Source organism: Myotis brandtii, unplaced genomic scaffold, assembly GCF_000412655.1.
Source record: "Myotis brandtii unplaced genomic scaffold, ASM41265v1 scaffold132, whole genome shotgun sequence".
Taxonomy (NCBI): Eukaryota; Metazoa; Chordata; class Mammalia; order Chiroptera; family Vespertilionidae; genus Myotis; species Myotis brandtii.
In genome coordinates, this window is record NW_005354673.1 from 4,524,216 (window position 1) to 4,538,326 (window position 14,111).

Consider the following 14,111-nt stretch of genomic DNA (forward strand, 5'->3'; position numbering starts at 1 on the left):
CCAACCCGGGCCTGTGCCCTTGACTGGAATCGAACTGGGGACCCTTCAGTCCGCAGGCCAGCACTCCATCCACTGAGCCAAACCAGCGAGGGCTCTTTGTTCTCTTTTCCTCCAGGTTCTGATATTCCTGAAGAGGACACTGAGCAAAGGTGAGCATGGTTTGAGGGAAATCTTCAGTCAGCACGATGTCTGCTACACTTGAGGAGAGATAGGCATGTGGCTTTATACCAGAATTTACCAGCATCAAGTCTGCTGCAGAGACAGCTGGACTGGCCTGAGACCTCAGAGTTCAGCTCACGTCTCTGAGGGCAGTCGTCATCCGTTAGTGGCAACTACATTAACTGCAACACTCCTCTATGTACTGGGCACACAGACAGCTGTGTTGGTTTGAGAAAGTCAGAGTTGTTGTTGAGTACCTTATGTTTGGATTGGTGAGAACTGAAAGCTGACTCAGTGGCATAGAGCTGCCCCTAAACCATGGAGTGTGTTGATGGTGGATTGAGCCTTAGGGATGGGTACCGTAAAAAAAATTCCTGATTGGCTTTGAGGAATTAATTTTGTAATGTGTGAGTAGGGAGACCAATTTTACACTTGAGTAATAACTTTAATCTTTCTCCACCTAACTTCTTCCTGCCTTTCAGAGGTCCTCTTCCGAGAGCTAGAGGTGCGACAGGTTGCCCTGAGACATCTCATTCACTTCCTTAAGGAAATAGGGGATCAAAAGCTGCTTTTAGATCTCTTCAGGTAAGAACTGATCATCTGGTCCAGTAAATAAATTAAGTATTTTGTCCAAAGCACTCTGGGGAACACAAAGAAGACACTGTCTGTTTGTTCTGGAAATGCTTATTAGACAAGATATTGAAATGTGATGGGATAACTAGCACCACAGGCTGTGATAAGGTGACTATGTAGCACGTGGTTCAGAACCAGGCTCTGGAGTCAGACATACCTGCATTGACTGGCTCCACCATTAATTCGTAGCATGACCTTGAGCAAGTTACCCAGCCTCTCCAAGTATCAGTTTTCACATCTGTAAAATGGAGATGGTGATACCTACCCCACAGGATCATTATAAAGATGAAGAGTTAGTGTTATATAAAATACTTCCATAATGCCTAGTCTGTAGTATTAATATTTAGTAAGCTTTTTAAAATGGAAGATCTATAGTGAAGGTGTCTTCTTTTTTTAAATTCTCATTCAAGGAGTGAGGATATTTTTTCCATTGATTCTAGAGCAGCGGTTCTCAACCTGTGGGTTGTGACCCCTTTGGCGGTCGAACGACCCTTTCACAGGGGTCGCCTAAGACCATCCTGCATATCAGATATTTACATTACGATTCATAACAGTAGCAACATTACAGTTATGAAGTAGCAATGAAAATAATTTTATGGTTGGGTCACAACATGAGGAACTGTATTTAAAGGGCCAGAAGGTTGAGAACCACTGTGTAGAGAGAGTGGAAGGGAGCAAGAAAGGAGAAAGATTGGGGGGAGAAAGAGAGAGAAACATCAGTGTGACAGAGACACATTGATTGTTTGCTTCCCTCACCCATCCCAAATGGGGGCGGCGATCGGACCTGCTACCCAGGGACGTGCCCTTGATTGGTGTACAGGCCAGTGCTGTAACCACTGAGCAATACCGGCCAGGCCTGAAGGTATCTTTTATTATTGGTCCCAGGGCTGAAGGTACCTTAAATTACAGTGTTGGTAGTGAGAAGTACAGTGGAAGAGCAGAAGAAGCAAATGTAACTTTTAGTCAGGATACCGGAGGATAGCCTTATGGAAGAGGTTAGGAACTGAGGGGCTTATGAGACTAGGCAGGATTCTGATTGGTGGAGAGGTAAGAGGTAGACATATCTGCTGGGGCTGGAGAGTGGGTTGGTAAGGGGGTGTCTTCTATTTTCCTTTCTTATCTCATTCCAATCAGTAGGTTATTTCTTACCTTTAGGTTAAAATGTGTGTATGTTATGTTCTTTCTTCAGTGTCAGAGAAGGGGTTGGAACCTCTCTTGAGGCTGACATGTGGCCTAGGGTAACTCCAGTTACCAGTGACTCCAGCACACTGATGAGCTCCCCAAAGACTAAGGTGGGGAAAGCAGGTCACCTGGTTAGAGTCAAGATTACAGATGGTTAGCCATGAGTTTTCAGAAGGCACATTGATCAAGGCAAGGTGTTCTCTCCCTCCTTCCCTCCTTCCCAGTCAACAGGCTTCAGTAAGCCTCACCTCTATGTCAAAGCATGATGTTGAGTATAGTGGACCGTTCAGAGTAAGAAGGGATCAGAATATCAAAGTCCTTGTTCTCCAAGGCCTTACCGCCTTTTGGGAAAGGCAAAGCACACTTCACTCTGCACATGAAAACGAGAACAATGTAGAAAACCTGTTCGGGAGTCGGCAGAGAAGGAGAGTGCTTGACTCTTCCTCAAAGGGTCCATGGCATTACTGTGGGCTAAGGAGGCTCTGACCTTCCCATGAGCCCAGTTAACCCTACTGTTATTAGTGCCCTGCGGTGCCTTCTTGTCCCTGCTTTTTGCTCAGCTAGAAAGATCAGGGGAACACTGATACCTCGTCCACCATGTGTTTTCAAAGGGTTGCTGTGGTAGAAAGTTTAAGAAGACAAGGGTTTATCTTACATATGGAGGCAAATGAGTTTGAATTGTGTTCTCTTAGAGCAGTTGTCTTATTTTGTGAAGTTATGCTGCCACATGTCAATAGATAAAAATGCTGTGTTCCTTCTGCTTCTTCCCAGGTTCCTAGATAGGACAGAAGAGCTTGCGGTAAGTGTGGCCTTTGTTTCAGTTGGGGACTTATTTAACTGAAATCTAAGCCAAAACCCAGTTGCCAGGATCCCAGAATGATTGAACATACTTATTTTCCATTTGTATTGATTATATTCAGAAGAGAGAGACATCTAGGAATCCTGAAAACTTAGTCCAAATGATGTACTACTTTATTGTTTTTTCTACGTTCTTTTAATTGTGCTGTAAATTTTAAAAAATGAATGAAAATTGGCTCATCAATTTGTAATTTTGTGTGTTTCTTTTTAGTTGTTTTCAATTCCTGGTTTGTAGGAGCTTTTGGATTTTGGCTTCTAATACTAAAGAAGATGCTGGTCCTTGGCTGGATAGCTCTATTGATGAGAGCATTATCCTGATATGCCAAGGTTGAGGGTTTGATCCCCGATCAGGGCACATACAAGAATCAACCGATGAATGCATAAATAAGTGGAACAACAAAATTGATGTTTCTCTCCCTTTCACTCTCTCTCTAAAATGAATAAGAAGAAAGGAAAAGAAAAGAAAAGGAAAGAAAAGACACTATTGTAAGCTAAGAGGGATAAGAAACCAGATATATGTCAAGAAGGAAGATAGGTCAAGCTAGTGGCACACCCAGCACACACTGGCTAGAGCTCAGTGACTGAATGTTAAAATAGATTTCTGACAGATTTTCACCATTATAGAGTGAACTTCTGGAATATGAGAATAAATCTGAAATTTAACCAAAAGTTTAATTATATTACTAAAACTTTAGTGATCCATTTTAAAATATATTTTTATTGATTTCAGAGAGAAAAGGAGAGGGAAAGAGAGATAGAGACATCCATGATGAGAGAGAATAAATGAACAGCTGTCTCCTGCACGCCCCCTACTGGAGATCAAGCCCACAACCTGGGCATGTGCCCTTAACCGGATTCGAACTTAGGACTCTTCAGTCCTCAGTCTGACGCTCTATCCACTGAGCCAAATGGCTAGGGCCATTTTTTGAAATTTGTTATAGTTCGGGGCTCAACTTCCCAGCGCTGTCAGTGGCAGGATTGTTCCTTGAGTCACTGTACAGCACATGTGTGGTGAGAGCAGTGCTCATGTTTGGCTGGCACATTTAATAATGTTGTTATACACAACAGAGTATAACTCAGGAAAATCTTTTTTAGTAATATTTTGTAAAAGGAACATGTACTTAATATTTAAGTCAGCGTAAAGTCTCAAAAAATGCTGTATCTTATTCTGCTGAAAATGATTGGCAATTTGTAGTAATCATTTTGAAAAGTCTTTGTTTCTATTTTTAATCTCCATAGATTTGAAACTAAGGAATTTTTTCCATACGGCATTCTTATAAAGTTTGTTGTTTTGAAGTTTGATTAGTGAAAATAAATGTGGTTTGGGTAACTCAATTTTATTTAAAACTTTATTTTTTTTTTGCATGTACTTTATTATGTTTGAATTGAAGATGTTTTATTATAGATCAGCATGCCCAATAGAACTTCCTGCAATGATGGGAATATTCTATATCTGTGCTGTTCGATGTGGGAGCCACAGATCACTTGTAGCTGTTGAGCACTTCAAAAATGACTAGTGCAACTAAGGACCTGAATCTATTTCTTTTTAATTAGTTTAAATTTACATATAAACAAACACATGTGTCTACTGGCTACCATATTACATATTGCAATTATAGATAAACCAAAGAGTGACTTTTTTTGTAAAGATTTTTTAAATTGATTTTTAGAAAGAGGGAGAGGGAGAGGGGGGGGGGAAAGGAGAGAGAGAGAGAGAGAGAGAGAGAGAGAGAGAGAAACATGGTTGTGAGAGCAAGAAATGGATCGGTTGCCTCCTGCATGCCCCCTATCTAGGATCTAGCCTGGACATGTGCCCCTACTGGGAATTGAACTGGCAACCTTTTGGAGCACAGGACAATGCCCAACCAACTGAGCCACATTGGCCAGGGCCCAAAGAGTAATTTCAAATCACTCTTTGCTCTCTCCATCCCCACATCCAATCCATACCAAGAAGGAATCTCTGATAATGAAGAATTTAACTTTAAAAATATGTGTGTGTGTGTGTGTGTGTGTGTGTGTGTGTGTGTGTGTATTGTTGTTGATTTCAGAGAGGAAGGGAGAGGGAGAGAAAGAAGCATCAGTGATGAAAGAGAATCATTGATCGGCTGCCTCCTGCACATCCCCTATTGGGGATCGAGTCTGCAACCCAGACATATGCTCTGACCTGGAATCGAACCGTGACCTTCTGGTTCATAGGTTGACACAACCACTGAGCCACACTGGCTTGGCAAGAATTTAGTTTTTAGGCATGGAAAGTCTGCTTAAGGAGTTACCTCCCCCTTCTAAGGAGACAAACTAGCTCACAGCCTTTCTATGTTTTTTTCTTAAGCTGTCCCATTATCGAGAGCACTTGAGCATTCAGGACCCTGAGAAACGGAAAGAATTTCTTAAGACCTGCATTGGGTAAGTATGGAGAAGAAATGTTTTTAAGTATAAATACTCATATGCAAAGGAATTAAGTGACTGAAAGAGGGTGGAATGGATAGATAGTTGAAGGGAAAGGCTAACACAATGGATCATACAAGCATCATTAAAAATTGTCTTACTCAGTGGTTTGAAATACTAGTCCCCAATAGGATTTTCATTGATTGGTGATAAATTAAGGAAAATAAAGACAATATAGAGTTTTGGTTTTTTCTTTTGAAAGTTAATTTATTTAATTGAAAGACTGCCTTTTATTTTGGGATTTTTCCCCTCCTCTATCAACCCTACCCCCCCCCACACACACATACAAATTTTAAAAAATGGTCCTTGACTGGATATACACTTTTTGATAATAAAATTGGTTGTAATTATTTATGACAGTGGTTCTTAACCTTCTGGCCCTTTAAATACAGTTCCTCATGTTGTGACCCAACCATAAAATTATTTTCGTTGCTACTTCATAACTGTAATGTTGCTACTGTTATGAATCGTAATGTAAATATCTGATATGCAGGATGGTCTTAGGCGACCCCTGTAAAAGGGTCATTCGACCCCCAAAGGGGTCGCGACCCACAGGTTGAGAACCGCTGATATATGACCATATGTATCACAGTAACAGTGGGAACACTTTACCTTATATCAGTGGTTCTCAACCTTCCTAATGCTGTGACCCTTTAATACAGTTCCTCATGTTGTGGTGACCCCCAACCATAAAATTATTTTCGTTGCTACTTCATAACTGTAATTTTGCTACTGTTATGAATCGTAATGTAAATATCTGATATGCAGGATGGTCTTAGGCGACCCCTGTGAAAGGGTCGTTCGACCCCCGAAGGGGTCGCGACCCACAGGTTGAGAACCACTGCCTTATATATTATTTTCAATGTTACTGGTCCTTGAAACCCCAAAGTTCAAGAACCACTGATTCAGTACAGGCTTTGACCCAGAATATCAGTCCCTGTGAAAACCAGCCCCACACATCACTCTTCCAATGATTGGGCACTCGCTGCTCTTGGAAGTAGCTCATTTCATTGTTGGACAACCTTCATGATTGCAAAGTGCTTCCTTATATTGAGCCAAATCTTGCTTCCCTGAATCTAAGGCAAGTGTAGAGTCTGCCCAGTGAACCTTGCTTCTCCAGGCCCAGTGTTCACAGTGGTTCCAGTCATTCCTCATGTGACGTGATTTTCAGGTTTCACATTCAGAAATTCATTTATGTCAATGCCATCTTCACTTTTAACCTTATCAAATCAAATACTGAGTTATGTCCTATGGCCTCTGGTAAACAAAGAGAAAAGTTAGAGCAGTGAAGTGACTGGAACCTATTTTCATTTCCTCTTACCTCTTTTAAAAATTGGCTGTGGCTCACATTTAATCTGGGATAGTATAATTGAATTTCAGAATTCTTCCTGGAATGCGTGGAGTAGGAGAATAAGGCCACAGTTTCTGAAGGGTAGATCTGTGAACTGGGAGTTTAAAATCTGGCTTCTGTTCCTGGCCTTACCCAGTGACTTGCCATGTGCCTTTTAAGTAAGACACTGTTTGTCCCTCAGCTTCTTCATGTGTAAAAATATAATGTAGTATTGAAGATGGGACCTTTGACATTTGTGTAAATCTTTGACATCTATACCAGTCTACAAACATACTACCGTGCCATGTAATTTAATTTTACCTTATTACCCTACACTAAAACAGTAGCTCACAAATGTAAGTGACCCTGAAGGAGAGTTAAGCGTTGACATTAAGCAGTAACATGAACCGAAGTGCTTCACTGCAATGCAGATGAGCAGTTGGCTGGGCTCACTCCTTAGCCAAGTGACTCACCAATCATTACACCTCCCACAGCGAGAGGATTCTAGTTCATTCCTCAACAAAGTCACTAATGGCTACATATATTTTGTCAATTTTCAGGATCCCTCTTTAGTTGGCAAAAACCTTAAATGCAAAATCCCAGCCAAAGGTCTGCTCTGTTTTCTGCTTTCTGCCTTTTAGTGTTCCCCCAGAGGTGAATTGAGATGAGATTTATGAAGCACCATGAGCCTCTTATGTTCTAGTAGTGATTTGGTTTAGTTGGGTTTGTTTTCTGTTTGAGTAGAGAAAAAGGTACTAACCTTCTGGCTCTTTATCAGTTTGCCATTTTCAGTGGAAGATTCTGCACACATACAAGACCATTACACACTCCTGGAACGTCAGATCATTATTGAGGTTAGACTCCTCGTATCTGTGTTTTCTGCTTCAGTGCCATCAGCCTCTGGGACCCATCTGTGCTCTGCCCACATATGTCATTTCCTGTTACAGTCTCTAAGAGCCTTTCGTTTTCTCCCTCTCCACCATAGCCCCTTCCCTCCACTGTTCTCAGCATCCTTATCCTTCTCACCTGCAGTTAAACTGGAAGTTTTTTCTCTTCATCCCAGAATTCCCATCGCATTGCCACTTCTCTGTCTGCCTCCATCCAACTTGGATCTATCATCATTTTAGGGCTTTTAGACTCCCGTGGGTCATCCTAGCCGTTTCTTTTTCTCTTCCTTGCCTCTTTCCTAGGGTAGGAAATGCAGCTACTGTAGCATTAAGTTTCTCTCTGCTTCTACTGCATGGACATAGTTCTTTTTTTCACTTGGCTCGCTCCACTACAGGCAAATGACCGCCATCTAGAAGCAGCAGGACAGACTGAGATCTTCCGGAAGCACCCCCGCAAAGCTTCCATCCTCAACATGCCACTAGTGACGACACTCTTCTATTCCTGCTTCTACCACTACACGGAGCCCGAGGTACAGGCAACATGGGAAAGACCCCACACACTCCCACTGCGCAGAGGAACGTAGCTCGAAGTCAGTATTTTGATGTACCCTGTTATCAAGGGGTGCCTGTAGTTCTTGGAAATCCACCTGGAGGCTTTCCTGGCCCTCAGGGGTGAGCCAGGAGGGAAGAGGGGTTTGTAAGGCTTGTGTGGTGCCCGGTGAACTGGCCCATAGCATAGCACGTTCTGTCTCAGCAGTGCTGGTCCCACAGCGGGCTCTGTTCAAAGGCCCATAAATGCACATGGATTGACACAGAAGAGCAGCAGGGTGTCAGGTAACTGGATGTTTGAACACATTTTATAAAATTTAATGATCACAAGTGGACTTTGGATTAGCATACAATTGGGAAAAATACCGTACTTATTAACCCAGTCTTGTTAAGCTGGGTTGCAATGATACCTGATTAGACCCGATGGAGCTTTGCTCTCAAAATAATTTCTGGGTTTAATTGGTTACAGAGTAAAATGTAGAAAGTCTAGTCAGTACAAAAGAAGATGGGGGATTGGGTGGTATTTTGGGAAAGTCGGTAACAATACAGTTTCTTCTCCACTTTCACCCTAGGGGACATTCAGCAGTCCAGTCAACCTGAAGAAGACATTTAAGGTAGATATAAAATGGTCGGTGCTTTGGTAAAAGTAGTATCAGGGTACCTATGTGGAGTGGATGTTGCTTTGTAACCCTGCACAGTAAGTGTCTTATATTCACGGTTAAAGGTGGAAAGGGAAGTGTTTGTAGGGAGTGAGGTAAGGCTTTAACTGAATGGCCTACCTCAGTGCTGGGGCTTGGAAACCACGGGGTTCTTGGTGACCTGAGAGACTTACAGGTTTTTAAGAGGCAGAATCAACACTATGGTATATTTTTTGTCTATCTTTTCCAGAATTCTCAAGTACCTCCTCTGGCACCTTCCTTCTTCCCCTTAAATTCCTCTGGTCTCTGCTTTCTAGATCCCAGATAAACAGTATGTGCTGACTGCCTTGGCCGCCCGCGCCAAGCTCCGTGCCTGGCATGATGTAGATGCTCTCTTTACCACAAAGGTGAGTGCCTGGATCTCTGTGCTGCTGATGCCTCAGGCACATCCTCTTGTTATCCTAGACCAGTGATTGCGAACCTATGACACGCGTGTCAGAGGTGACACGCGAACTCATTTTTTTGGTTGATTTTTCTTCGTTAAATGGCATTTAAATATATAAAATAAATATCAAAAATATAAATCTTTGTTTTACTATGGTTGCAAATATCAAAAAATTTCTATATGTGACCCGGCACCAGAGTTAAGTTAGGGTTTTTCAAAATGCTGACACGCCGAGCTCAAAAGGTTCGCCATCACTGTCCTAGACTCATGGGAGTCTTCTGTTCCAGTGACTGGCTTACATCTTTCCTCCAGCTTTTTATTTTCCAAAATTTCACGTCTAAAGTTGAAAGAATATTATAGTGAATACTAATAGTCTTTACCTACTTCACTCATTTATTAACATTCTCGCTATATATGCTTTCTCTTTTTCTATGCACGTAGAAAAAGAAACAGCAAATAAGCTTTTTTTTCTTTCGCCGAACCATTTGAAGGTAAGTTTTAGACATCTCTCTTAAAAATTTTTCTCCTTTTTAACTCCTCTCAAGAAATGTAACATTAATGTAGTACTGTAATCACATATATAGTCTGTAATAAATTAGCTCCTTAGAGCGGTTTCTGTTTGTTCTTGTGTTGGTTCGCTGTCAAGGATCTTGCATTATATTTGGTTGTCATGTCTACTGGTTGACATTTTAAATACTGATTTGTTTTCATTATGGGTTTGAGAATTTTCTGTTTTCCCCCCTTTGTTAGTTATTTAATTAGCTACATTAACTACCAAAGCAATACGTGTCTGTGTCCAAATTAAACACTGTATGGAAGTATAAAGAGTAAAGAGTGACGTTTCTCTTCCACTGACTTCCTGCTCCTAGTCTCACCCACTTCCTCAAGGCAGATGCCATTAAAAGTTTGATGAGTGCTTTCCAGATCTTTCCTAACGAATTTATAAAGAAACCTCTTTGCCCTAGCCGGTTAAGCTCAGCGGATAGAGCGTCGGCCTGCGAACCAAAGGGTCCCGGGTTTGATTCCAGTCAAGGGCACGTACCTTGGTTGCAAGCTCCTCCCCAACCCGGGCCCTGGTGAGGGCTCATGCAGGAGGCAACCAGTTGATGTGTTTCTTTCACATTGAAGTTTCTCTCTCTGTCTTTCCCTCTCTCTTCCACTCTCCCTAAAAATCAATGGGAAAAAAAAATACAAAGAAACATCTTTATATAAATATAAGTTTGGCTCAGTGGATAGAGCGTCAGCCTGCAGACTGAGGAGTCCCAGGTTCGATTCCCATCAAGGGCACATGCCCAGGTTGCAGCAGGCTTAACCAGTAGGGGTGCAGGAGGCAGCCAATCAATGATTCTCTCTCATTGATGTTTCTATGTCTGTGTCCCTCTCCAATCAATAAAAATATATTTTTTTAAAAAAAGTAGAGATGTAAAGAGTAGGACTTTCCTCCTAGATAAGTTCATACTACAAGTGTGGTTATGTAAATTACTTATTTTATTTCATTTAGCTGTATTTCACACTTTTCTGCATTAGTGCCTATAAATCTAAGAACTTATTTTATACTTCTGACTCTCTCCCACCCTCTCAAGTTTCTTGACTTTTCTAAAAAACTCATCTCTCATTTCCCTGTTCCCCACCCCAGTCCATCCACTCTCACCATCACATTATTCTAGGCTGACTGTAAAATGCAGGGAGACAAGCTCAGGGTGTACTGTTCGTGTCTGGCCTACCTACTACTGCCATCTTCTTTCTCAGAACTGGCTGGGCTACACCAAGAAGAGAGCACCTATTGGCTTCCATCGGGTTGTGGAAATTCTGCACAAGAACAGTGCCCCCGTCCAGGTAATGGCTCCTGAAGAGAGTTGGGGACAGGATCCTCTAGGAGACCTACCTTGTAGCCTCTTACTGGTCAGTGATAGGAAACCTGACCTGTTCTGTTCTCCCCTTAAGGGCAACATGATGGCTGTATTGGTCTTGATGTAGGACAGGCCAGAGAGAGACGTTCTCCTCTGCCCTTTAGAAGTAACCTGCCCTCTCTGAGGAGCACCCACTGTGTTTAGCCCGTGTGGAGTACGGCCATATTGGTGAAATGCTACAAAGGAGAACTCACTGAGAAGGGACATCAGGGCACAGTGCAGATCAGGTGTGGAGCATGCCCGTTGCTGGCCTGGGTATCCACCTCTAGGCTATGGAAGAGCGTGCTCTTCCCTGCTTTCCTGGGGAGTGTGGAATGCTGCTTGGGGTCCACCTCATTTCCCATCACAGAACTGGTCCTGTGGTTGCAGATGTAGATGAACTCGTCTACCTTCTTTCGGATTTTTTTTTCTACTTTTCAGAGTTCTGGGAATTATTAATCAGAAGTACCTCTTCCCACAGATATTACAGGAATATGTCAATCTAGTGGAAGATATGGACACAAAGTTGAACTTAGCTACCAAGTTCAAGTGCCACGATGTCGTCATTGATGTGAGTCCCCAGGAAATAAGAACCCTGAGTTAGAGCCTCAGTGGAGAGTGGGGGGGTTATGGTATTCTCTGTCCTGGACCCTGAGATCCTGCCATCAGTTTCGACGTTATGGGCAAAATGGTCTGGCAGGAGTTCGTTTGGAGGCCAGCACTTCTATGCTATCTTCCCAGCCTTCTGACTGGTTTCTCTGTGCTCTTAAAAGTCTGTTGCACTCAGAGAACTGAATCAAGTCACATAAGCTCTGTAGACTTCACTCCAGCATGAGGTTCTGAGGGGACTTGGCCCCTGTCACCCAGCCTCTTCTTGAACCTTGGCTCGAAGTGGGAGTAACAAAAAGCAAAAGACCTTCCTAGAGAAGGCTGATCTGGGGCTCACTGCTTGTCGGTTTTGGTGTGCAGACTTGCCGGGACCTGAAGGACCGTCAGCAGTTGCTAGCGTACAGGAGTAAGGTGGACAAAGGATCTGCAGAGGAGGAGAAGATCGATGCCATTCTCAGCAGCACGGTGAGCAGGGCAGCTACCCCGCCACAGCCTGGGGAGACAGACAGTTCTCAAAGTAGCATCAAGTGTATAAAAGGGTAACCTGGGGACCTCTGGCTGAGACTTAACTGTAACCGCTCTGAAAATTGTTAAACCTAGCAGGTAGGAGAGACTTCCTACTAGCAATATAGGAACGAATGTTAGATTCAGAACATCCCAGGAATGGATATTACCTACCTGTTGGCAGTAAGAAGAGGGTGAAATCAATTTTAGCAATTTGGGAAATACAGCCTGCTTGTCCCTCATAGCATGAAATTGCTGAGCTTTTTGTTAATGTTGATCTTAGTTCCCTGTTAGATGTTTTGGGACCTTCCTGGGGTCATTGAAAGCTAGTGAATCTTTTTTTTTTTTTTAAATGATTTTTCAACTTTTTTTTTTTAATCCTCACCCAAGGATATGTTTTTATTGATTTTAGAGAGAGGAAGTTAGGGGGGAGAGAGAGACATCAAAGTGAGAGAGAAATATCAATAAGTTGCCTCCCGTACATGCCCTGACTGGGGATCAAACCTGGGAATGGATATTACCTACCTGTTGGAAGTAAGAAGAGGGTAAAATCGATTTTAGCAATTTGGGAAATACAGCCTGCTTGTCTCTCATAGCATGAAATTGCTGAGCTTTTTGTTAATGTTGATCTTAGTTCCCTGTTAGATGTTTTGGGACCTACCTGGGGTCATTGAAAGCTAGTGAATCTTTTTTTTTTTTTTAAATGATTGTTCAACTATTTATTTTTAATCCTCACCCAAGGATATGTTTTTATTGATTTTAGAGAGAGGAAGTTAGGGGGGAGAGAGAGACATCAAAGTGAGAGAGAAATATCAATAAGTTGCCTCCCGTACATGCCCTGACTGGGGATCAAACCCACGACCTGGGTATGTGCCCTGACTGGGAATCGAGCCATACCAGCCAGCGCAGGAGCTAGTTTAATCTTGGCCCTGAGAAGGTTAGGATCAGAATAAATCCCCAACTCAGGCTTGTGAGAATTAGAATAGGTGTCTAGTTCATATCTGAATAAATGAACTCCACTACATATTTTTAAAAAATTTCTTCCCCTCCTCCTCCATTCCTCTTTTCCTTACAGTACCTACCTGTGAGTCTTGTTTTATTGCATTCCCACTACCTCTCTGTAAGGATCAGTGCAAAATGATCATTGTTTTTTCCCACAGCAAATTCGGTGGAAGAATTAAGTGGCATCAGCTACCCTGAGACCTGCCTCGTTTCTTCCTTTCCTGCCTTTGAAAAGAGTGTACTCTCTTTTTGTTTTGTTTTGTTAATCCTCACCCGAGGATATTTGCCATTGATTTTTAGAGAGAGTGGAAGGAGGGGGAGAGACAGAGAGAGAAACATCGATGTGAGAGAGACACATTGTTTGGTTGCCTCCTGCACTTGCCCGACCGGGGCTTGGGATCTGGCCTGCAACCAAAATACGTGCCCTTGACTGGAATTGAACCCAGGACTCTTCAGTCTGAAGCTGACAGAGCGCGCACTCTCCTTTGGGAGAGTTACAGCAGCACATCGCTTGGGCCTGTCATTAACAGGTGACACCTGCTACTCTTGGGACAGAAACTGGCGCCTGAGCACTGATCTTCTGTCCAAGGGCCATTGTCTGAGGGCCGAGATCTAAAGCTTCGACTCATGGGAAAGATTCCCTCCACCTGGTGCTCACGTGAAAGTGGAGTCATTTCTAGACTGGGCCCGTTTGGGGCAAGATCTCTCTTGGTCTGAGGAAAGTGACTGCTCTGCTAAAGAAGTCTCCTAGACTAGGAGGTGCAGCTATCATAGAGTGACCACTCAGTTCCTCTCAGCGACTGTGACCCTGGACTTGGTGCTGGACATGGCCAGTTCTGCTGTGAATGGAGTCACAACAGAACCAAAATGGCTCTCTCCCAGGCTCCTTGAGAAGGGTGCCAATGTTGCAGGACCTCCTGGAGGTGCCCTCACTCCAGACTGCACGGAGCACTCCAAGTTATGACAGATGGCCCAGACGTG

The 14,111-nt window shown here is 43.0% G+C and overlaps 1 protein-coding gene across 2 annotated transcripts in view; it reads left to right on the forward strand.

Annotated features, from left to right (window-relative positions):
- The window catches only part of VIPAS39 (VPS33B interacting protein, apical-basolateral polarity regulator, spe-39 homolog), a 26,089-nt gene extending 12,646 nt beyond the window's left edge, over positions 1-13,443 (forward strand). For both annotated transcript variants that reach the window (XM_005860158.2, XM_005860157.2), the window contains 12 exons: positions 116-149; positions 642-744; positions 2,746-2,773; positions 5,162-5,235; positions 7,386-7,461; positions 7,890-8,024; positions 8,616-8,657; positions 8,999-9,088; positions 10,876-10,962; positions 11,497-11,586; positions 11,985-12,089; positions 13,289-13,443. In XM_005860158.2, coding sequence (XP_005860220.1) covers positions 116-149; positions 642-744; positions 2,746-2,773; positions 5,162-5,235; positions 7,386-7,461; positions 7,890-8,024; positions 8,616-8,657; positions 8,999-9,088; positions 10,876-10,962; positions 11,497-11,586; positions 11,985-12,089; positions 13,289-13,309 — 885 coding nt within the window. In that variant the 3' untranslated portion in view covers positions 13,310-13,443. The remainder of the gene's footprint in view (positions 1-115; positions 150-641; positions 745-2,745; positions 2,774-5,161; positions 5,236-7,385; positions 7,462-7,889; positions 8,025-8,615; positions 8,658-8,998; positions 9,089-10,875; positions 10,963-11,496; positions 11,587-11,984; positions 12,090-13,288) is intronic.
- Positions 13,444-14,111: the final 668 nt, after the last annotated feature.